This window comes from Panthera uncia, unplaced genomic scaffold (assembly GCF_023721935.1).
Source record: "Panthera uncia isolate 11264 unplaced genomic scaffold, Puncia_PCG_1.0 HiC_scaffold_115, whole genome shotgun sequence".
Taxonomy (NCBI): Eukaryota; Metazoa; Chordata; class Mammalia; order Carnivora; family Felidae; genus Panthera; species Panthera uncia.
Window position 1 is genome coordinate 54,668 of NW_026057755.1, and position 22,732 is coordinate 77,399.

Sequence of the window (22,732 nt, forward strand, 5' to 3'; positions counted from 1 at the left end):
GTTTAACATGTTCCTGTCACCGCTGTATTTCTTGTGAATTGATAGTTGGGTTTAAAGTTTTGTTCAGTCTTTTTTACTGCCTTTGTCAAGTTGTAAACCATTGATCAATACCTCTTCATTTGGGGGTGGGGGTTGCAAAATGGTTATCTTATACTTCTGATATTCCTTCATTTATTAGCTGGAACATTTCTAAAGAGAAGCCTCCTTTCATATTGTTTGATTATCCAAAAATACCATTTGTATTGAAAAGCCAGGATAAATGCCTTATTCTTTCCTGTTTTTTAAAACCAGTTTTCAAAATAATTATTTGTTTCAATAGCATCTTTTAAAGGTGACAAATTAGCTTTGCTTTTGTTTCTAGTGTTAGATGAGCTCATGAATCTAAACCTGTTTCATGTGTTTATTAAAGAAGCTATCTTTAAAAGCCTCTTTGCTGTCTGTTAAGATGTTCCAGGTAGACATTTACTGGCCCAGAAATGCAATCAGCCATTTCTCTAAAGAACCATGATTCTTTTTAGTGGGAAATGGAATTTGGAAGCCAGTCTAGGTGCTAGAGGTATTCATTATGAGTTCATACTGATGCTTTTAATTCAAATTTAAGGTTTTATAAATTCTAATTGCAACTTTTTATTTACCTTCGACCCTTGATAATAAATACATATAGATACAGTACTTTATATAGCCAGACCAGATAGAAATAAAATCTATCCATTCACATATTTCAAAGACACTTCTGTGTATATTATGCTAGATACTAGACAGGATCAAAAAATAAATTAGATACCATAAAGTGTTTTCACTAAATCCTTTTGTTCTGCCTGCCCCAAGCTTCTCACAGCTTGCCTTCACATTCTTGCCTACATGTTCTTTAGATGTCTTTAGTTCTAACAAAATCAATAGAATGAGATTCATCAGTGACTTACATAGGTCCAGCCCTAACCTCTTCCCTGAACTCCAGATCAGAATGGGCAATTTCATATATAAATTTATACAAATATTCCTCTCAAAAGTTTTTCAAATTTAGTATGTCTAAAACCAAAATACTCTTTCCGTTCATCATTAATCCCTACCAAAACCATTCTTCTTTCATTCTCTATCTTGTTGGGTGAAAACACCATCCGCTCAGTCACCCCCATGTCGTAGGCCTAGAGTCAGATTCTTCTCTCCTAGCTACTCCCCTACCTGATCCCTGATAGGAAATCATGCCTAGGTTGTTTTGCCTCCCAAATATTTCTTAGATGTATTTTCTCTATCCTCGGTGCTTTATTTTATCATATACTCATACTGTTAACGATAGCTACCCTCAAATCTACCCTCTGAATTGCCATCAGAATAACCAAAAAAAAATGTAGATATAACTATACTACTCCCCAATGGCTACTCATACCTATTGAATAAGATCTCATTAGGTCCTTAGCAGTGTCATAAACAAACATAAGTGCCTTGAGCAAAGCAATATCCCAAGTCTCAATTTCCTCTGTAAAATCGGATTATCATTTTACGTCATATAAGCTCCTACTGTTAACATCTGCTACAGAGTAGATAGTCACCTGGTATAGACAACTTCATATATTTCCAGCTGGATATTCCTTTTCTTAGAGGCATCTTAAAATCAGTGTCCCTTTCCGTAACCTTCTTTCTTTGATTGGTTTTAATTAGGATATAGGAATGAAATGAAATTAGCTCAGTTTTCACATAATGAAAACCTTGTTAGTATCATTGGGAGAGGTAGTGTCCAGTTTTAAATGTGTCAATATTTAAACATGCAAATTCTTATTAAATATTAAGTTTTCCCATCTTCCCAAATTAGTTTCAAGATCAGCAGTCTTCATCACTTTTTCTTTTATCATTTTAGGCAGCCATCTCACTTTATATGCTAAGAGCTACTCCATTTTAATCTCAAATCCACTGATAATTTTTATCAGCCAATCTCTAAATCAAAATAAACATAATTCAAGATATGATCTGTGTCATAAATAGAGTAGACATGAAATTTGATCTCCATTTCACTTCTATTCTGACTTTTTCTGGAGGTAATAATAGTAACTAACATGTATTGGATGCTTACTTAATACCAGGAATTGTGCTAATTTAATCCTCTTGACTGTCTTGGAAGTGTGATTTCCATTATTCCTTTTACATATGAGCAAACAAGAATAGAGAGATGAAGTAACTTGACTGAGATTTAATTCCTTACTTACAATTGGAAGAGTCAGCATTCAAAACCTAAGATTTGTCTAACTTAAACCTTTTTTTTTTCTACAACTAGGCTATATACCTTATTTGTCAAAAACATTTCAACCCAACTGCAAAATGACCACATAGGATTTAGCAACTACTGCTTACTGCTTTCATAAGCATGTATGCTATTCATCAGGGATTTGGAATAAAAGGGAGGGGTGGGCAGGAAGGAAACTATTTCTGAATTACTAGTTCAAATTGCAAACTATTACACAAGTACATTTTATTACTTTTAAGTGCTGCATGAATTCTACATTAGTATAAATTGGAATTAAGTAATATTTTATTCAAGAATTTTGAATGAGCTCTTAATCTATAACTACATACATATTCATATACATATACACACGGGAAAATGAGAAGTTTCTTTAAAAGAATTACGTAATTGATAAAAATTTCAGGTTATACTCTCTGGCTTCCAAAGTATCCATATTATGGATGACTTTTTCAAATAGTGTCGTTTTATCATAAGTTTTGTCACAATATATGATATTGCAGTATCTCCAAAATATGTTAGTCCATGTCATTTTTTTATTATAGAATTTATCGTGAGACTCAGTTTCCACAGACATGTATTGGGAGATGCATATCATAAATGCATGGTATACAAGGCATTTCCCAGTCTAATCTTCATCTTCCTCTCTTCCCATACAGCTAGCTATATCAGGCTTTGTAGTTTATATGTGTAACCATTACATTGAACAAGCATAACTTGTGGAAGCTACTCATAATCCATTTTATTTTTGTCTTCCATTGTCCATTTAAGTGTATTCTGTGGTGTTAGGTTCTTCCTTCGGCTCCTTGAAGGACAAGTCTTTTCTGGTTATTTTCAGGAATTGACTATTTTCAAGAACGAATAAACTTAACTCGAGTTAAAGGATTCCCTCCTTTCCCACCTCAGTTGTACCATAGGCCTATAGTGAAATGTGAGGTTTGTTTGACTTCCTTTTTCTTTCGGTTTTTCTCCTCTTTGTCCTTTTATTCCTTTTCATTTGCTAACTGGTTTCTGGCCTCTTCAGGTTGAGAGAGGCAAGGGTTGAGTAAGAATAAAAGATCTTTAATAGTAGTAAAAGCAGCAGCAGCAACTAATATTTAATACAACATTTATTTTCTGCTAGGGACTGTACATATATTAGACCAGTTAATCCTCAGAAATCTCTGAGGTGGATTCTGTTATCCTTTTTTTACTGTTGAAGAAGTTAAAAGCACAGGTTAGTGACTTGCCTAAGGTCACCAGCCTACTGAACATAAAGGCAGTGCCAGGATGCAAACCCAGCACTCTGGCTCCATAGTCCCTTCTCAACCACTCTACTGTATTGCTTTTATATACTGTTGGGTGATGATAAGCATACTTCCTAGTCTTGGCCAGACTTTAAATCAGACTTCTACCCTTTAGATTTGTTTCAAGTGTGACATACATTTTCCATAGACCGAAGACAAAGAGCAAACATGTCTCAACCCATTTGCCTTGCAGAAGAGTAGGAGGGAGTAGGATGGGGTTTGGAACTCAAAGCACACTGATGACTGTCTGCAAAAATCCTTTTGTAACATTTAACTCTTTGAACATTGTAGGTGAATATAACTCAAAGTTGAAAGACTGTTTTCTACTACCTTATTGCATAGGTAGACTTGCATCTCACTTTGGCCAGCAGTATCTGAGGCCTCTACCCAAACCAAGATTGAAATGGTTTCATTTTAAGACCCCCGTGCACATGCTCTCCAAATGCCATTTAATTCTCTGCCTTCGACATCTTTGTTCATGCAGATAGTCCCTGGATTAAGACTATGTCACTTGCTCTGAAGGCATGTGCTTTCCTCCCTGAACCACATGATCCCAATCAAACCAAGCACTCTTTATAGCCAGGCTTTTAAAGAAGGCAGTTTACTATAGTTCAGCAAATCAAAGAAAAACTTTATATATAGTCTTCCCATTTTCTTTCTCTCCATTTCATTCCTATGAGAGAAATCAGCAAGTATGTTAAACATTAAACAGTGGTTTGCTTAGACCAGTTTTAGCTGCTTAGTGTGTCGTGGTTATTTGACTTTGGGAATGGTGTATAAAGTAGATTTGTATTTGAACTCATCTTTGATAATGGTCAGATAATTACTTCAGTGGCCTTGCCTGGCTATCTTGACAAAGGGCTTTATGACTTTTATCCTTTCTGTTATCAGACAAGAAAGAGTCTCAGATTGAACCTTTTGTCTTCCCATGTTAGAATATTCAGTGGCCTTATATTTATTCAACTGGAAAGCTTTAGGTTTTTTCTTTTCTTTTTTCTCCTTCACATACACATTTATCTGCATAGAACATTCAAAGGGATGTTTATGGAATTGTTTGATGTTTGAACTGACATTGCCTTCTGCATGCTCACATTTTTTTAAAACGTTTTATTTTAATTCCAGTATAGTTGACATACAGTGTTATATTAGTATCAGGTGCATGCTCACATTTAGAATGTCATACGGTGCCCATTAACGTTTTCCAATACAATGCATAGATTGCACAGGGAGGCACATCATGATGGTGGGCAGTCATTGAGATCACTGTGTGATCCCATGATAGCCTGGAACTCCTTTCAAATGCTTTATCACCTGGAAGAATTCTACTTTCATTAGGCCCTATCCTCAGTGATGCCTCTTCTACCTTGTACATTCAGAATTATTTCATTTGTTGCTTTCACTGGTGTATGCTGCACACCTTTTGTACCTTGGTTAGGAACATGTCTTTTTCATGAGGCCTGTTAGCTTATTGAGGTCAAAGACAGTGTTTTATTTGTACTTGTGTACCTCCCTTCATGTAATAAAGTGTCTCACATCTCTTGAATCCACTATTAAGGTTTCAATAATGTGAATAAAATTGGTTATAATTTGACTATTAGAATCCTGATTCAGTCTTACTAATACTTGTGCCCAAAACAAGGAGGTAAAAATAGTAAAGTTATGCTCAGTTATAATCCTACCATACCTGCCATATTGTGTACAGTTCTGAAAACCACTTTTTTTTTTTTTTTTTTTTTTTCCTGAGAGAGAGAGAGCTAGGGAGGGACAGAGGGAGAGAAAATCTTAAGCGGGCTTCATGCCCAGCACAGAGCCCAACGCAGGGCTTGATCCCGTGACCCTGGGGTTATGACTTGAGCTGAAATCAAGAGTTGGACGCTCAACCGACTGAGCCACCCAGGCACCCCCTTGGGAACCAGTCTTAAAGGAACATTAAAAAGTGAAGATTGTTGACAGCAAGGAGAGCAAGCAAATTTTAAGGAGCATTTAAAGGGACTAGGGATCTTTGAAGAAGAGAAATCATAGGAAAGAATGGAATGTGATTGCCATCTTCATTTTTGAAGGCTTTTTCAAGGGGAAGGAAAAAGTAGACCTACTCTGTATGACTTCGTAGTTTTAACCAAGAGTACCTGAAACCCTGGTTTTGTAGCAGTATGATGGAGTTTTGTTTTTTGGTTTTTTTTTTAAGAAAAATTTTTTTAATGTGCAAAAAAAAAATAAAACCAGAGGGAATAAATATCCATACTCCTACCAATGATTCCTTTGAAGATGATGAACATTCCATTTGAATATGATACTTTATTCTGTATACAGTTTCAGAAGGATCTGTATACAGTTCCTTTAGGGAACTCATGAATCTCAGGTTAAGACCTCATGTTCTCTTGCGTTGTGTGTGTGGCATAGATACAAATACTCTTTCATCACGTTTTTCACTAAATATATAATAACTACTATTGAGTGTTCACTCTATGTCAGTAATTGTGCATTCATGTAATACTCAGAAGCAAACATTTTTCCAGGTCCATTAAAGATTCATCATCTCTAGCATCTTTTAAAATTGATGGTTGTATTTTTGAAGCATTTGAAATCTTCTTTTATCTAGAGACAACTTACAATAAGTATTTCTCCAAGTTGGCTTTGTTTTGCATTTATTTAGTACTAACAGTAAAAAAAAAAAAGTTATTTATCACAGATAAAATGACTGATGTACATTGTTGATATTTTTTTACACTGGAAAAGTACTGTGATCTAAGAGTCAGAGGATCCAGATCGTCGCTTTGGTTGTCATTCATTGGTCACATAACTTTTCTGAGCATTAGCTTTCTTATCTTTACTAAGGGGATAATATAAGCCTTCCTGACTTCACATAGAGGGTGTAAAAAGAGGTTAGGGAGAAAGTGCTGTAAAAACTGAAGCGTTATTAGATGTGCTAATTTAAAACTATTTGAGAGTATCAGTTTTTTGTATTTTTAGTAAATAAATGTGAAATCTTGTCAAGGCAAAACTAACTTCTTTTTTTAAGGGAAAATCCAATCAACTGATTGATTTCTAACCATTTTTTAAAATAAATTTACTTCCAGAAAGGTTGTTTCATTGTATTGGTAATATAAATAAATTATTAATGTATTAGTAATATAAATAATACAACAATAATAACTGGTTTCATTTGTTGAGCATTCACAAAGTGCCAAATGCTGTGCTAACCACAGTATATATTGTTTCATTTAATCCTGTAATAACCATGGAGGAATTGTTGGGGAAAGAATCCAGACCTATCACATTCTAAAACTTGAAGTCTTAACCACCTATATTTATTCACTTCATAGCCTAAGAGAGGCAGTATATATATAGCATTGATGTTAAGAGGGTAAGCTGTGGAACCAGCCTGTCTGGATTTGAATCCTGGCTCTGCCACTTAATAACTTTCTGACTTTAGCAAGATAGTTAACCTTTTTCTGTTAAACAGGGGTAATGATGTACTTCTTGACAGAGAGATGACAATCAACTAAATTATCAAATGTGAAGCATTTAGAACAGTGTCTGACATATAGAAAACACTCTTTAATTGTCTTATATACAAACTATTATTATTTAAAACTATCCAGCTCCTTTAAACATTAGCTCACAGACTCCACTGATAGGAGAGTTTGGGGGAATGTTAGAGAAAATAATATATTCTCTACCTTGAACTTTCTCACTACCATCCTTCAGCTTTTTTATTTAACACAGTGGCTACATGAAAATAAAGTAAGCCACCTTCTATTTCAACCACTAAACTATCAATTAATGCTTATTTTATATATTTTTTAGGACATTTCTGATTCATTTGCATCCTTGAAGAGCATCTGTAGAAGAGGAAGGAAAAGATGGGTGTGAAAACATTTACTCATAGCTCCTCTTCCCACAGCCAGGAAATGCTTGGAAAGCTAAATATGCTGCGAAATGATGGACATTTTTGTGATATCACTATTCGTGTCCAGGACAAAATCTTCCGGGCACATAAGGTGGTACTAGCAGCTTGCAGTGATTTCTTTCGCACCAAACTTGTAGGCCAAGCAGAGGATGAGAACAAGAATGTGTTGGATTTGCATCATGTTACAGTAACTGGCTTTATACCCCTTTTAGAATATGCGTACACAGCCACTCTGTCAATTAACACAGAAAATATCATTGATGTTCTAGCTGCAGCCAGCTATATGCAAATGTTCAGTGTTGCTAGCACCTGCTCAGAGTTCATGAAATCAAGCATTTTATGGAATACACCCAACAGCCAATCAGAAAAGGGTCTAGATGCTGGACAAGAAAATAACTCAAACTGCAATTTTACTTCCCGAGATGGAAGTATTTCTCCTGTGTCTTCAGAGTGCAGTGTGGTAGAAAGAACCATTCCTGTCTGCCGAGAATCCCGGAGAAAGCGCAAAAGCTACATTGTTATGTCTCCTGAAAGTCCTGTGAAGTGTAGCACGCAGACAAGTTCTCCCCAGGTATTGAATTCTTCAGCTTCCTACTCAGAAAATAGAAATCAACCAGTTGACTCTTCTTTAGCTTTTCCCTGGACTTTTCCTTTTGGAATTGATCGAAGGATTCAGCCTGATAAGTCTAAACAGGTAGAAAATACCCGGACTTTAGAATTACCCGGCCCATCTGAGACAGGTAGAAGAATGGCTGATTATGTGACTTGTGAGAGCACAAAAACTGCCTTGCCACTGGGTACCGAAGAAGATGTCCGGGTCAAAGTAGAAAGGTTAAGTGATGAGGAAGTCCATGAGGAAGTGTCTCAGCCTGTCAGTGCATCTCAGAGTTCACTGAGTGATCAGCAGACAGTGCCGGGAAGCGAACAAGTCCAAGAAGACCTTCTGATTAGTCCACAGTCTTCCTCTATAGGTATAATGTCTTCTGTGTGTTTCATGATGTTTTTCTGTGTTTTTCAAGTCAATATGAGCATTTTTAAGTATCTTTTAGATCAAAGTTTTGTGCTGGATCCTGTAGGAAACATTAAAAAGAATAAAACACTAACTGGATCTTTAAAAACTGGTATATTTTGCATTGAAAATAATTCACAATTCATATGTAACATAATCTGCCTTTATCTCATCAGAAATCGTTTAACTATTCTCTCTCGTTCCCAATCCATAACTTATAAAAAAAAAAAAAAAAGTACTAATAGCATCTAAAAAAATCCAGTTATCGTGTTTTATTCTTTCTCAAAATATTTACTGAAAACTTACCATGTGCCAAACGTTGGGGATACATGATAAAAAAGACATAGTCTCTGCAACTGAGGATTTAATAGTCTAATTGAGAAAGCAGATGTGTAAATCTAGCACTAGGCTGGAGATATGAACAAAGTGTTAAGGCTTCACCACAGAAAGAGCAAGTTAACACTAATATATTCGAGATGTGTTTTAGTTAGTAAGTACAAGTTTGCCCAGGAAAGGGAATGACATTTCTTTGAAAATGAATAAAAGCACAGAGGTGTGGAAGACCTTTGCATGTTTGGTGAGTGGCAAATTCAGTGCAAAATAATGTGAATAAAGTATGGAAGCCTTCAAGTATTGGAAATAATGAGAGAAGACAAAATGAGCAGTTGAGCATATTGTGAAGAGTCTAAACACAAGTTTCAGTTAGGATTGCATTCAACTGCAGATAACAGATCCCTTCAAAGTGGCTTAGACCAAACAGGATTTTATTTTTATCACATAAAGTGTTCAGAAGTAGGAAGTCCAGGACTGGTATGGTGGCTTTACAGTGTAATCATTGGCCTAGGTTCCTTGTATATTTGTATCCCTTGTATATTTATAATCCACCATCCTTAGTTGGTCAGTTTCATCGATAAATTTATTGCTTCATGGTTACATGATGTTTGCTTCATCTTTAGCCTCATATTCTAGTAAGGGGCAGTGCTTGTGTCAGAAAAGCACAGATGTTCCCAGAAATCCCTAAAAAGCTTCTGCCAGATTATGTCATGTGGTCTTCCCTAGCTATAAGGGAATTTGAGAAGATGTATATTCACTGGGTATATAACTGCCTCAAACAAAATTGGAGAATGGATATTGTGAGCAACTAGCAGTGTCTGTCACAGCTAGGCCATTTAAGTTTGAATTTTATCCTAGTGGTAATAAGGAGTCTACCTTAAAGGGAATAAAAATAACACATTTACAGATAGTTGGGAAAATTAATTTAGTATTGGTATGCAGTGGAGGTTGGCTAGACAGAGACGGTCTCAGAAACCAGTTACACTAGTTGTTTTTCTATGAATGAAGATGCTTAGAGTAAAACTATAAAGATAATGGATATTAAGAGATTGAGAGACTTCATAAAGGGAGAATCATTACTACCTGATGATATTGTATATAGGGATTGAGGGAATGGGAAAGGTTAGAGACCTCTAGGTGACTAGAAAAATAGTGATAACATTTTAAGTTCATTGATTTTTGTCATAATTTTTCATATTATCCAAATAGAAATGTCTTATTATAATTAATCTTTTACAGTTACTTTTTCTTAGTGAATGGTACAAAAAATATTGGTAATTATGTAATGGGTAGGAGTCTATGAAATTCAGTTACTATAACTTGAAAATCATTGGAAGAAGGTGGGAACCTAGTTTTAAGAATAAGCCAACAAGGTCAATTTGGTTAATTATGCTTGGGTGATGGTCCAAGTAATGTTATGCTACAAAGCAGTTGAAAAAGGAAGATTGGTGAAATCAAGACTGAAGATTTCCAGTTTCGGTTTTTTGTTTTTGTTTTCTTTTTTAACTTTTTGTTTTTAATGTTTATTTTTGAGAGAGACAGACATACAGAGTATGAGCAGGGGAGGGGCAGGGAGAGAGGGAGACACAGAATCCGAAGCAGGCTCCAGGCTCCAGGCTCCGAACTGTCAGCACAGAGCTGGATGTGGGGCTCAAACCCATGAATCACGAGATCATGACCCTAGCTGAAGTCACACTTAACTAACTGAGCCACCCAAGCGCCCCTGAGTCTTTTTCTTTTAGCAGTGACTGAATGAATCTCCAGGAAAAAAAATATATAAGAGCTAAAACCAAAGGACTGATCCTTAAGAAATAGCTATCTTCAGGGAGAAAAGAAAAGCCAATAAAAAATAATAAAGAGGATTTCTCCAAAAGATTGGAGAACCAGGAATGCTGTATTAACTTTGTTGATTTCTTGAATTTTGACCCACTCTATGAATTTCCCAGTGTTGCCACAACAAAGTGTACCACAACTGGATTATTTTAAACAACAGAAGTTTATTCTTTCATAGTTCAGAAGGCCAGAAGTCTGAAATCAAGGTGTCAGCAAGGCCGTGCTCCTTTGAAGGCTGTAGAGGATTTTTTTGCCTCTTTCCAACTTCTGGCAGTTACTAGTACTTGCTGTTCTTCAACTTGTAGTTGCATCCCCCTGAGTTATACCTGTCTTCATGTGCCTTCCTTGTGTTTTTGGCACCAAATCTCCCTTACCTTACAAAGACACCATTTCTTGTATCAGGGCCCCCCTACTCAGGATGACCTTGTCTAATTTGATTACATCTGCAAAGACCCTATTTCCAAATAGGGTCACATTCCTAGGTATCGGGGGTTAGGACTTGAATATATCTTTTTTAGGGAGACACAGTTCTACCCACAGCACCAATTAAAGATCATATTCCTGAATTTGGATCAAGTCATATTTTTCTTTTCTTTTTTAAATCCAGTATAACTATCATATAGTGTTATATTGTTTCAGGGGTACAATATAGTGATTTACCAATCCGTACATTACATGATGCTCATCATGATACGTGTACTCTATTTTTGAGAGAGAGAACACAAGCAGGGAAGGGGCAGAGGGAGAGAGGAAGACGCAGAATCTGAGACAGACTCCAGGCTCTGAGCTGTCAGCACAGAGCCCGACGGGGGGCTCAAACTCGAGAATGGTGAGGTCATGACCTGAGCTGAAGTCGGACACCCAACTGACTGAGCCACCCAGGCGCCTCGGGTGATACGTGTACTCTTAATTCCCTTTACCTATTTCACTCAAACTACCTCTCCACCTTCCCCGTGGTAACATCAGTTCTCTATATTTAAGAGTGTTTTCGGTTTTCTTTTTTTTTTTTCTTTGTTTTGTTTCTTAAATTCCACATGTGAGTGAAATCATATGGTATTTCTCTCTCTGACTTATTTCACTTAGCATTTTACCCTCTAGGTCCATCCATGTTATTCCAGATGGTGGGATTTCATTCTTTTTTAATGGCTGAGCAGTATTGATTGCTTTGTGTGTGTATATGTGTACACACATATACACACATTACATCTTTATCCATTCATCTGTTGATGGACATGAGTCAAGATAGTTTTGAAGGGTTCAAGTGAACACACATTCAGTAATGTATTTGATGGCAGGAGATGTTAGCTATATGTTCATGAGTTTTTGTTAAATTACTAGTCTTTAATCCTCAACATTTTCTGAATAATTAACTATTTAATGAATATTACTGTTTTTAAGTATATTTATTTACTTAGCAGGGGAGGGGCAGAGGGGGATAGTAGAGAGAATCCCAAGCAGGTTCCATGCTGTCAGCACAGAGCCTGACACGGGGATTGATCCCATGAATCAGGAGATCATGACCTGGGCCAAAATCAAGAGTTAGACATTCAACCAACTGAACCACCCAGGTGTACCTGAATATTACTGTTTTAATCGTTTATCTGAGAACTTAGAAACCAAATATTAATCTTAATATCTTGCTAACTAGGCATGTGAAATAGTCTGATTTTATCACTCTCAAGTATATCTAATCAGTTCAGATTTTGCCTTTCTATCTTACTAACATGATTAAGAGAAGTTAGGAACTTCAGTAGAATATACCTATCAGTTATATAATTTACTTCCAATATATACTCTCAAAGATGTAGACTCTATTTTGAAGCTGACATGTGAGTAACTATGATCTGAATATCATATAGTCAAATAATCTAAAAGCTATTTTCCTTGCCTTCATAGTAAATGTAGTAATCACTCTCAATTAACCTATCTTAACTTCAAATCTATACAATAAAACAAAGCCTTACAGTAAAGTTAAATTGCTATAGTAGGCAGTCAAAATATGTGGGCAGAAATGTCCACCAGTGGATGAATGGATAAAGAAGATGTGGTGTATATATATATACTCGGCAGTCAAAAAGAGTGAAATCTTGCATCTACATGGATGGAACTGGAGGGTATTATGCTAAGTGAAATTAGAGAAAGACAAATATATGACTTCACTCATATGAGGAATTTAAGATACTAAACAGATGAACATAAAGGAAGGGAAGCAAAAAGAATATAAAAACAGGGAGGGGGACAAAACAGAAGAGACTCTTAAATATGGAGAACAGAGGGTTGCTCGAGGGGTTGTGGGAGGGGGGATGGGCTAAATGGCTAAGGGGCATTAAGGAATCTACTCCTGAAATCATTGTTACACACTGTATGCTAACTTGGATATAAATCAAATAATAAATAAGTTAAAAAATTAAAAAAAAAATTAGGCAGGAGTAAGGAAAAATGTTTATAGTACTTTTTTTTTTCCATATTCCGTAAGAATACTTCGTAAGAGTATTTACTTTTACTTACTAATTTATTTAAAGAAGATATCTAAAAGTAGTTTGTCTTTCCTAGGGACTGAGAATATAATATTTAATACATCCATTATTACAAAATTCTGAAGTAATAATTTGGTTATCCATGAAATTAATCCATATAGGATTTTACTTGTTCTTTTAAGTTCCTTTTATTGCCAGTTGCACAGCATAGGGTTGTAAAATCGGACATCCCCAGTTTAGAGAATCAATAAATACAGCAATAAAAGAGAAAAAAGACTACTAAATTTAGGTTGGGTCCTGGTACTCAAAAAGGTGTGGTCATCAATATCTGGTATAGTTTAAGAAAAAATATAAGCGAGAAAGAATTCATAATATGGCTTTTTAATTATTTGTCTTGAAGTAACATCTTTATGTATCAAAGACAAAATAAATAGTACTATAAAGTCCACAGTTTGCTATGTTAAAGGAATTCAGTTTTCCTAAATTTTAAAATCTGCCATTAAAAGTAAAGTGATTGTTACAGGGGTCAGTTAGAATATTGAGAGGTAATGTGACATTTTTCTCAGCAGTAGTGAATAAATAATTAGTTTGAAGTGGGCAGCTAGAATTACAGGTAGAATTACAACACTGAACATATAGAGAAGTCGTATAACTAGTGATTAAAAATTAGAATTTGGAGTCAGACAGATCTAGATTCTGTTACTGGTTTCTGCCACTTAATAGATGTGTGACTTTGAGCAAGTCCTTTAACCTCACTGAGTTTCCATAACTATAAGGTGAGGATAGTAATACCTGTCTATTAAGTGTGTCAGTGCCTTCCAACAAAAGACCACCAGGAACATAGTTCATAGTTCAACGTAGTTCAACGTAGTTGAACAGTTTGATGTGGTAGTTTTAAAATCTGAAAATCCCTAACAGTTACCCCAAATACACAAGGTAAATTAGTGTGCAGCAGGCACCTGTAAACCCTATGTTCACATAAGAAGTAGTATCCTAGTGGTGGGAGTTTGGGGAACATAAACATCATTCATTACAACAGAAGTGAGTCAGTTTTATGTCCCTTAAAATGAACAAATTCCTTGGGGCTCCTGGGTGGCTCAGTCAGTTAAGCGTCCAGCGTCAGCTCAGGTCATGATCTCACAGCTCATGAGTTCGAGCCCCACATTGGGCTCTGTGCTGACAGCTCAAAGCGTGGATGGAGCCTGCTTTGGATTCTGTGTCTCACTCTCTCTGCCCCTCCCTGGTGGGGAGTTTGGGCTAATATAAGTTTCATTCATTATGACAGAAGTGAGTCAGTTTTATGTTCCTTAAAATGGACAAATTCCTTGGCTAAAGTTAAAACAGTTTCTGCAAACTAGGCTGAAGTGTCTCCGAAGAGAACAAGCTCTGACTATCAGAAACAGGATAGCCCCAGTATTAGTGTGTTTCTGATTGAATAGGCCTTGATGATGGGATTGTAATGACATCAGCAGAAGCATTTTGATGATGTCAGATCAAGGAACATTTTTTTCACAAGGCTCAGAGCTGAGATATAATATGATACAATGGGCCATTAAAAGAGAAGCTACCTTCTGACATATTTAAAGGAATATTAAATTTTTTCAGATCAGACAGAGGATAATGGATTCAGTGATCTGTTAAATTTAAAATAGTAGCTAAAGGGGCACCTAGGTGGCTCAGTTGATTAAGCGTCCGACTTTGGCTTAGGTCATGATCTCATGGTTTGTGAATTCAAGCCCCGCACTGGGCTCTGTGGTTGCTGTCAGTGCAGAGCCTGCTTCAGATCCTCTGCCCTCCCCCCCCCCCCCCCCGCAACTCTCTGGACCTCCCTCACCCGTGATCTTTTTCTCTCCCAAAAAAATAAATAAATAAACTTAAAAAAAAGAGTAGCTCTGGTCCGGAAAAACCTATGAGTTTTGTTTTTCCATAAGTGACAAAATGAGATCTTAGGGAGTCAAAAACAATAGGATAAAGATGAGAAATCACATTAGTTGTAATAGACAGGACTGGTGGTGATTAGTAATAAAGGGATAGATAGAAAAGACTACTGAAGAATCAGAAAATTAATCTTGGAAAAAGCTGTTCATTTTTGAAGTCTGTATCTTCTGGAGAATCCCTCAGAAGGAACGGATGTATAGTAGTTTGAAGGATGTGATGTATGTCGTTCTAAGTTAGGAAATGTGAATCTACTGAACAACACCTTGAAATTTTACTGCTAAATCAGTTGTTAATACCTTATCAATTCCTTTCTACGTGATACTCAGTGACAAATTTTCTCTGGTGGCATCTTTTCCAGAAGAACAAAACTCCACAGATTTTAAATCATTCAGAAGCTTCTTTGGTGAATGTTTTCAAAATGCAGCTCGTACTTGTTTGTGATAAAGTTGCAAATCTCTTAAAGTATATTCATTCATATCAGCTGGGAAAAGGTTAGAACCTAAGATTTAAACTGAAATTCCCACTTGTAAAAGGTAGTCTGTTATTAACTCCTAAGGAGATAACTTGTGGGTCCAAAAAAGGATTTATCTTACTGCTATCAAGGCTCTTCTGCTATCAAGTATTGCCATACTTAGGGCTGTGGAAGTCTGAGGGTTTTTAAGTGCTTTGATGATTATAGTTTTAGAATCCATTTACTCCCTTGTTTTGTTTTGTTTTGTTTTGAGGTAAGAAAACAGTAAACATGGTATTCAATTTTTTTAGCATTCCACTTGTGGGGTTCTTTGCCCCGTTTTTTGGGTCTCTTAAAACTTTTAATTTAGACCAGGGATATTTTCTTTTATTATTAATATTCAGGTATAATTGATGTACAGCATTATGTAATCATGTGATATTTGCATGTAATCCAAAGTGATCACTGCAGTATGTTTAGTTAACATCTATTACCACACAGTTACATAATTTTTTTTCTTGTGATGAGAACTTTTAAGACCTCTCTTAAGCAATTTTCAGATGCACAATGTAGTATTAACTATACTCACCATGCTGTACGTTACCTCCCCATGACTTAATTATTTTATACTGGAAATGTATACCTTTGACCACCTTTACCTATTTCTCCCACCCTGCCAACCCTCTGCTTCTGGCAAGCATCATCTTTTCTCTTCTCTGTTATGAGCTCAGTTTGTTTAAATTCCACACATAAGTGAGCCTGGTGGCTCAGTCAGTTAACTGTCCAACTCTTGATTACAGCTCAGGTCATGATCTGACAGCGCAGAGCCTGCTTGGGACTCTCTCTCTCCCTGTCTACTCTTTACCTACTCATTCTCTCTATCTCTCTCTCTCTCTCAATAAAAACATTTTAAAAAATATAAGTGAGATCATACAGTATTTGTCTTCCTCTGATTTCACATAGCATAATGCTGTGTCAGTCCATGTTGTCACAAATGACAAGATTTCTTTTTTTTTGACTGCTTAATATTTGTTCTCCTCATTTTTCTTGAAGTTTGTGGATGATAAGGACAGTGGAGAGTATGAGTAAGATATAAAATTTATGGAATTCTTCAGTAATAATACTAGTGAATGTGTGGTCCCGTTACTAGAGAATAAATTGGGATTTCCCCACTCAGGAATACAAAATCTAGTAATTTTTCCCCACCGTTACAGCATAGCTCTTTAGCATTGTAAGCCTCAGTCTGCCCTGAAAATAAACAATAACCAGAACAAACTGATTGCTCATTTGGAGGTATTTAAAAGTGTACTTCATTGTTTGGTCTGTAGCCATGCTTTTTTTTTTTTTTTTTTTTTTTTTTTTTTTTTTTTTTTTTTTTAAGGAACAGGACATCCTGTATTTTTTTTTTTTTTAATGTTTATTTTGAGAGAGTGAGTGAGCAAGCAAAGGAGGTGCAGAGAGAGAGAAAGACAGAGGATCCCCAGCAGCCTCCGTGCTGTCAGCACAGCCTGATGCAGGGCTCGAACTCACAGACCATGAGATCATAACCTGAGCTGAAACAAAGAGTCGGACACTTAACCAACTGAGCCACCCAGGTGCCCTGGTCTATATCCAGGTTTTACCAGGGTTGTGTCAGTGACAGCAAAGGCACACATTGGAAATATCCACAGCAGTGCCTTTTAAAATCCCCACTCCAGTGTTCCATGGTGTTGATGCATCTCAAGTGAACAGTCTTGTTTATGTCAGAAGCTCCCCCCAAAATGGCCACTTGCAGCTCCAAATTGTCATTGGTGAAATGTGTCAGCTGAGAGATAAGTGTACTCGTTGGTGTTACAGAGAAGAAACATAAAGGAAGCAGATGTTTGACCTAGAAGAGATGGCAGTTTTGGATTGAGACAACCCGTTGAGAATTATGATGGTCCATAAGAATAATGCTTGTGTAACTTTTTATTTCAGGGCTTGGCTAAAGGACAGTTGTCATTGATCAGGAACCAGACAAAACCTGATTCTGGGCATATGAAAGTAAGCAGAGCAGTGTTCAGGGAAACAAAGACAAAATTGAAAAAGTATTTATATGGTTTTCCCTTTTTAAAACCTCTTCATTGAAAAAAGTTTTCTTTTCACTGAAATACAAACTTACAAAGGGGCACCTGGGTGACACAGTAGCTAAGTGTCCAACTCTTGATCTCAGCTCAGGTCTCTATCTCAAGGTCATGAGTTCAAGCCCTGCATTAGGCTCCATGCTAGGTGTGAAGCCTACTTAAAACAAAAGAAGAGAAAAAGAAATACAACTTACATACAAAATTCACCCATGAAAGTGTATACTTCAGTGGCTGTTAGTATATTTACAAAGTTGTGCAACAGTCTAAGTTTATAACCTTAGACTGTTTATAACCCCCCCCCCACAGTCTAAGTTTATAACCTTTTATTTTATTTTACTTTATTTTATCATTTTATTTTATTTTTGAGAGAGAGAGAGAGAGAGAGAGCACAAGCAGAAGGGGGGCAGAGAGAGAGAGAGAGAGCACGAGAGAATCTGAAGCAGGCTCCAGGCTCCAAGCTGTCAGCTCAGAACCAGACGCAGGGCTCAAACCCATGAACCATGAGATCATGACCTGAGCTGAAGTCAGATGCTTAATGACTGAGTCACCCAGGCACCCCCCCCCCAAGTTTATAACATATTCATCACCCTAAAAAGAAACCCTGTTAAGCCATATAACTCTTAGCCGTGACTCCCTCCTAGTCTCACCCTAGCCCTAGGCAAATGCAAATACACTTTCTGTAGATTTGCCTATTCTAGATATTTCATGTAAATGGGATCATGCAATATGTGGTCTTTTCTGACTGGCTTCTGTCACTTTCTGTAATATTTTTGGGTTTGTTTTTTTTTTTTTGTCTTTTTTTATGTTTATTTTTGAAAGTGACTGCATGAGTGAGAGAGGGGACAGAGTATGCTAAACAGGCTCCTTGCTGACAGCAGAGAGCCCGATGTGGGCCTCAAACTCATGAACCATTAGATCATGCATGACCTGAGCCAAAGTCAGACTGAGCCATCCAGGCAGGTGCCCCTATATTTTCAGGGTTCATCTATGTCATACCTCTTAGATTTTTGAAAAGTTTTTTCTAATCAGAGATCTTCTGAACTCAGCCACCAGGGCCAGTTCAGATGGACTAATCGCCATCCTCATTATAATCTCATCCTCTTTTAGACAGGAGTCAGCACACTAGACAGATTATAGGAGCAGGAAGGCTAGCAAACAGTTTGACCAAGAAACAATGACAGATTTGATTAGATAACCAAAATATTCTCAAAAGGTTTTCTGGGAAATGAACCCACCACTGAAGGACTTTAGTGTGAAATATTTGAGCTCAATTCATAATGAACTTACCTCCCAGCCAAGGGCAGGTTGCACCTCAAAAAGGATTTTAGATGTACACTCTGTTAACAAGGTGCCCAGTGCAAGACAGCAAGAACTTCAGTTGAATCTTCACAGGTCCTCCATTTCTGCCAGTGCCCAGTTGCCAGAGACTACCAGAAGCACAACTATAATTAGCAGGTTGAGTTTGTTGCTCAGTTGCAGCATAGGAGATCACATACCTTGGGGTTCTTAGGACTTCTCAGTAAGAGGGTGTTAGAAAGGGCTTAGAGGATTTGGCTTGTGTTAGGTGACTTTAGGAAGGATTTGTGGAAGTGGGGTTTGCTCAGGACTGGTGATATCAGTAAGCAGGGAAAACTGTGATTGTATATATATATTTTTAAGTTTATTCTTTTTTAATAAGAATACCCACCCAACATGAGGCTCTACACCCAACATGAGGTTCGAACTCGTTCATGATCAAGAGTCGTGTGCTCTTTTTACTGAGCCAGCCTGACACCCCTGTGATTGTGTATCTTAACAAATATCTAGGATTGCAGACTAATGTGAACCTAAAGCAGCAGTGACTTTTATTAACTAGAGAGGGGAATGTTTCATTTTTTCGTGATTGCACAATGACCTTGTTTTTGGCTCTGCTGAAACAAAATTATGTGTTTTGTCTCAGACCATTGTGACCTGGTCTGATGTTGGTGTTCTGTGTGATTATGTCCAACATAAAGCACCAGGATCTAGCTGTGAACACCAGGCCCATTCCTAAGTGTCAGTGTCAGGCCAGTTCCTGGATGTTAGGGGCTGCTTTTCTATTTGTCAGTTGAATGGGATAAAATCTGTATAACATTTGGAAGAATGGCTGGCATGTGGTAAATGTTCAGTAGCGGATGGCAACTGTGGTTATTTTTCACCACCAGGAGAGTTTTTGTGTCTTGGGTAGCAGCAAAAAACTGGAATCCGTTTGATGCAACAGAAGCTATCATACAGTACTTACTGGTGGAAGAGAACAGAATCTCTCCATAAGATAACCCCTACCATAGAAAGCTGGATTGTCTCTGTAACAATCTGCTTTACTTTTTCATAGGGTGAGAAGGTTCTTTCTGTTCAGAATTCTTAGCCTTCATTACCACTGCAAGCAGAATCGCTATAGTATAGAAAGAAAACTCCATCTTAAGAATTCAAGAAATAATTCAAGAATTCAAGAAACAGGGACACCTGGGTGGCTCAGTTAAGCATCTCTCTTTTGATTTTGGCTCAGGTCATGATCTCACAGTTGTGAGATCAAGCCTTGCATCAGGCTCCATGCTCAGAGTGGGATTCTCTCTCTCTCTCTCTCTCTCTCTCTCAGCCCCTCCCCCACTCACCATAAATAAATAAATAAATAAATAAATAAATAAATAGAATAATTTTTAAAAACATAATTTATGAAACATCACCATACTTCAAGGAAAGTAATATTGCACGTATATTCTGTTGTTAAATTGATTCAATTAAATTCCAGTTCATATGATTACTTGTGTTATCACTGGCAGAAACTTTAACCTCAGGAAAAAGATTTTTGTCAATAGTTACATAAGTGATACAGCACTATTTATGTGTCAACAGTATAGATAGAATTCTTAAAGTGTGCTTTAACTCTTTATTTAACTTGTGGTAGTTTTAATTTTTATCTTTTAGTGTATTAATAACCATGGGCAAGAGGACAATGTCCTCTGTTTTAAGAGGAAACATCTACTAGATGTATCTTATACTGCATTTTAGTTCTTTTTGACCAGCATTTTAAGCAAACTCTTGACAATGCTAGAATCAGTCCAGAGCAGAGTGGGTTTTATTTCCACCTCACCAAGACTGCACTACCTCCTAGAAGTAGTGTAATCTGATTGTGAGGAGCAAATGTCAGATCAGTCTTCCTGACTTGCCCTAGTCACAACCTCCAGTCTTTTTTTGCAGGTCTTTGCCTGTAACCTTTAATATTGCCAGCACTCTGAATAACTGCAGAATACTACTATAAAGTAGATTTTTCTGTGTGTGTCCATGGTGATCAGGTCCAAATACTGGGAATTTTCCAGTTTTTATCCTAGGACAGATTGAAATGTTAATGTTTAGTTCCCTTTTCTTTAAGGAAAAAGTGAGAATGGGGAAATATTGACAAGTGAACGTTTCTTAAACAGAATCAACAATATCAGGTCTCCTAAGCTGTATTAAAAACAAATCAAAAAGGGATACCTGGGTGGTCGACTTCCACTCAGGTCATGATCTCTGGGTTCATGAGTTTTGAGCCCCACATCAGGCTTGCTGCTGTCAGCGCTGTTGCTTTGTATCCCCTGTCTCCCTCTCTCTCTGCCCCTCCCCCATTTATGCATGCATGCTCTCTCAAAAATAAATCTTAAAAAAAAAAAAATCAGAAGGATTTGGAATAAGTTGGATAAGTAGGCATAAGGAAAAGCGTAAACGTCTTTGATAGTAAGGGAAAGAGAAAAAGACAAGGCAGGCACTGGGGCGCCTGGGTAGTTCAGTCATTTGAGCCTCTGACTCTTGATTTCAGCTCAGGCCATTATCTCAGGGTTGTGGAATTGAGCCCCATGTCGGGGCTGAGCATGAAACCTGCTTGAGACTCTCTTATCTGCCCCTTTACCACTCACACACCTGTGTGTGTGTGCGCTCTCTCTCTCTCTCTCTCTCAAAAAAAAAAAAAAAAAAAAAAGAAAAGAAAAAGAAAAAGGCATGTGCAGAAATGCTAAACACACCAGTAAGGGTGAGGTTGAGGGGTGAGGAGGAGGTGTGCAGGAAGAATATGGATACAGTTAGGGATGAATGTAAATACACATAGTCCTGTCTCCTTTCAAAAATTTTATCAGTGTATTAGAACATAGTATAATAATTGGTGTTCTTGATGATTGCTATGAGTCATCAAGAAACAAATTATATTAGTATTCTTTTTTTAAGAAGTCAAGGCAAATTGTCACAAATTTTCTAGCACAGATCCCTTACTAAAGTAAGTTTGGATGCCTCAAAAGGGATTAGGTTATATTTTTTTTTTTTTTGGAAAATTTTATTTAAGTGGAAAATGTATTCATTTCCTAGTAATGCCAACTAATTCAAGTGTTCCAAAGGGGAAAATTGAAGTACTGGATTCTAAGTTTTCATCAGAAGGAAATTTCATTCTATTAACAGATGATATTTATTAAATATCCACATGTATATTGTATTATGCAAACTGTTACAATTAGTTCAGTTTAGCTTTCACTAAAATATTGCAAGCAAAAGCATGCTTGCTCTTAAAACTTCAGCAAGCTCAGGTTTTTCATTTGGTGAAACAGCATACAATAAATACATTGACAAATTCAGTCTCTGATTTGAACAGGCTAGGTTGTTTGATCTCCCCTCCCACTAAAAACAGCAATGTGGGTTTTGTTTTTTTTTCTTAAGTTACCTTGAAAGTATTTGAAAGGATAATTAGGGACCTACCAGGTTAAATTTGGGATGGAAGGAGCACAACCCAGAGAGGTAAGTGGATGTCAGAGCACTAAAACTGGTTGTTTCCTAAGACATTTGTCAGAACACAAATTGGCTTTGGTTCATCAACTAAAAGAGCAAGGCAAACAGAAGTTAAGGCCCAGAGCATGTTAAAGTTGTGAAGTCTTAGAGAAGTTTCCCTACACTAAGTAGGGACCCCAAAGGACTTTCCCACTACAACTAAACCTGTTCCCCTTCCTCCAGTCTCCAGGGGACTGACTGTAGAAACAGCTGCCTTGGCAGTGAGCAAACTAGAAGATGGAAAGGAAAAGGGGTAAAAAACGTATCCCTGAGAAGTTGTAGCCAGTGACCAGCCTTCTTGCAGATTTAGATCCAGATTATTCCTTGCACCAGGAGGCCAGGGAATTTTATTGA

The 22,732-nt window shown here is 37.0% G+C and overlaps 1 protein-coding gene across 1 annotated transcript in view; it reads left to right on the forward strand.

Annotated features, from left to right (window-relative positions):
* LOC125916784 (zinc finger and BTB domain-containing protein 44) overlaps positions 1–22,732 on the forward strand; it is a 60,870-nt gene that overhangs the window by 31,369 nt on the left and 6,769 nt on the right. The window contains exon 2 of the mRNA XM_049623076.1: positions 7,330–8,403. Within this exon, the coding sequence (XP_049479033.1) occupies positions 7,386–8,403 (1,018 nt within the window). The 5' untranslated portion in view covers positions 7,330–7,385. The remainder of the gene's footprint in view (positions 1–7,329; positions 8,404–22,732) is intronic.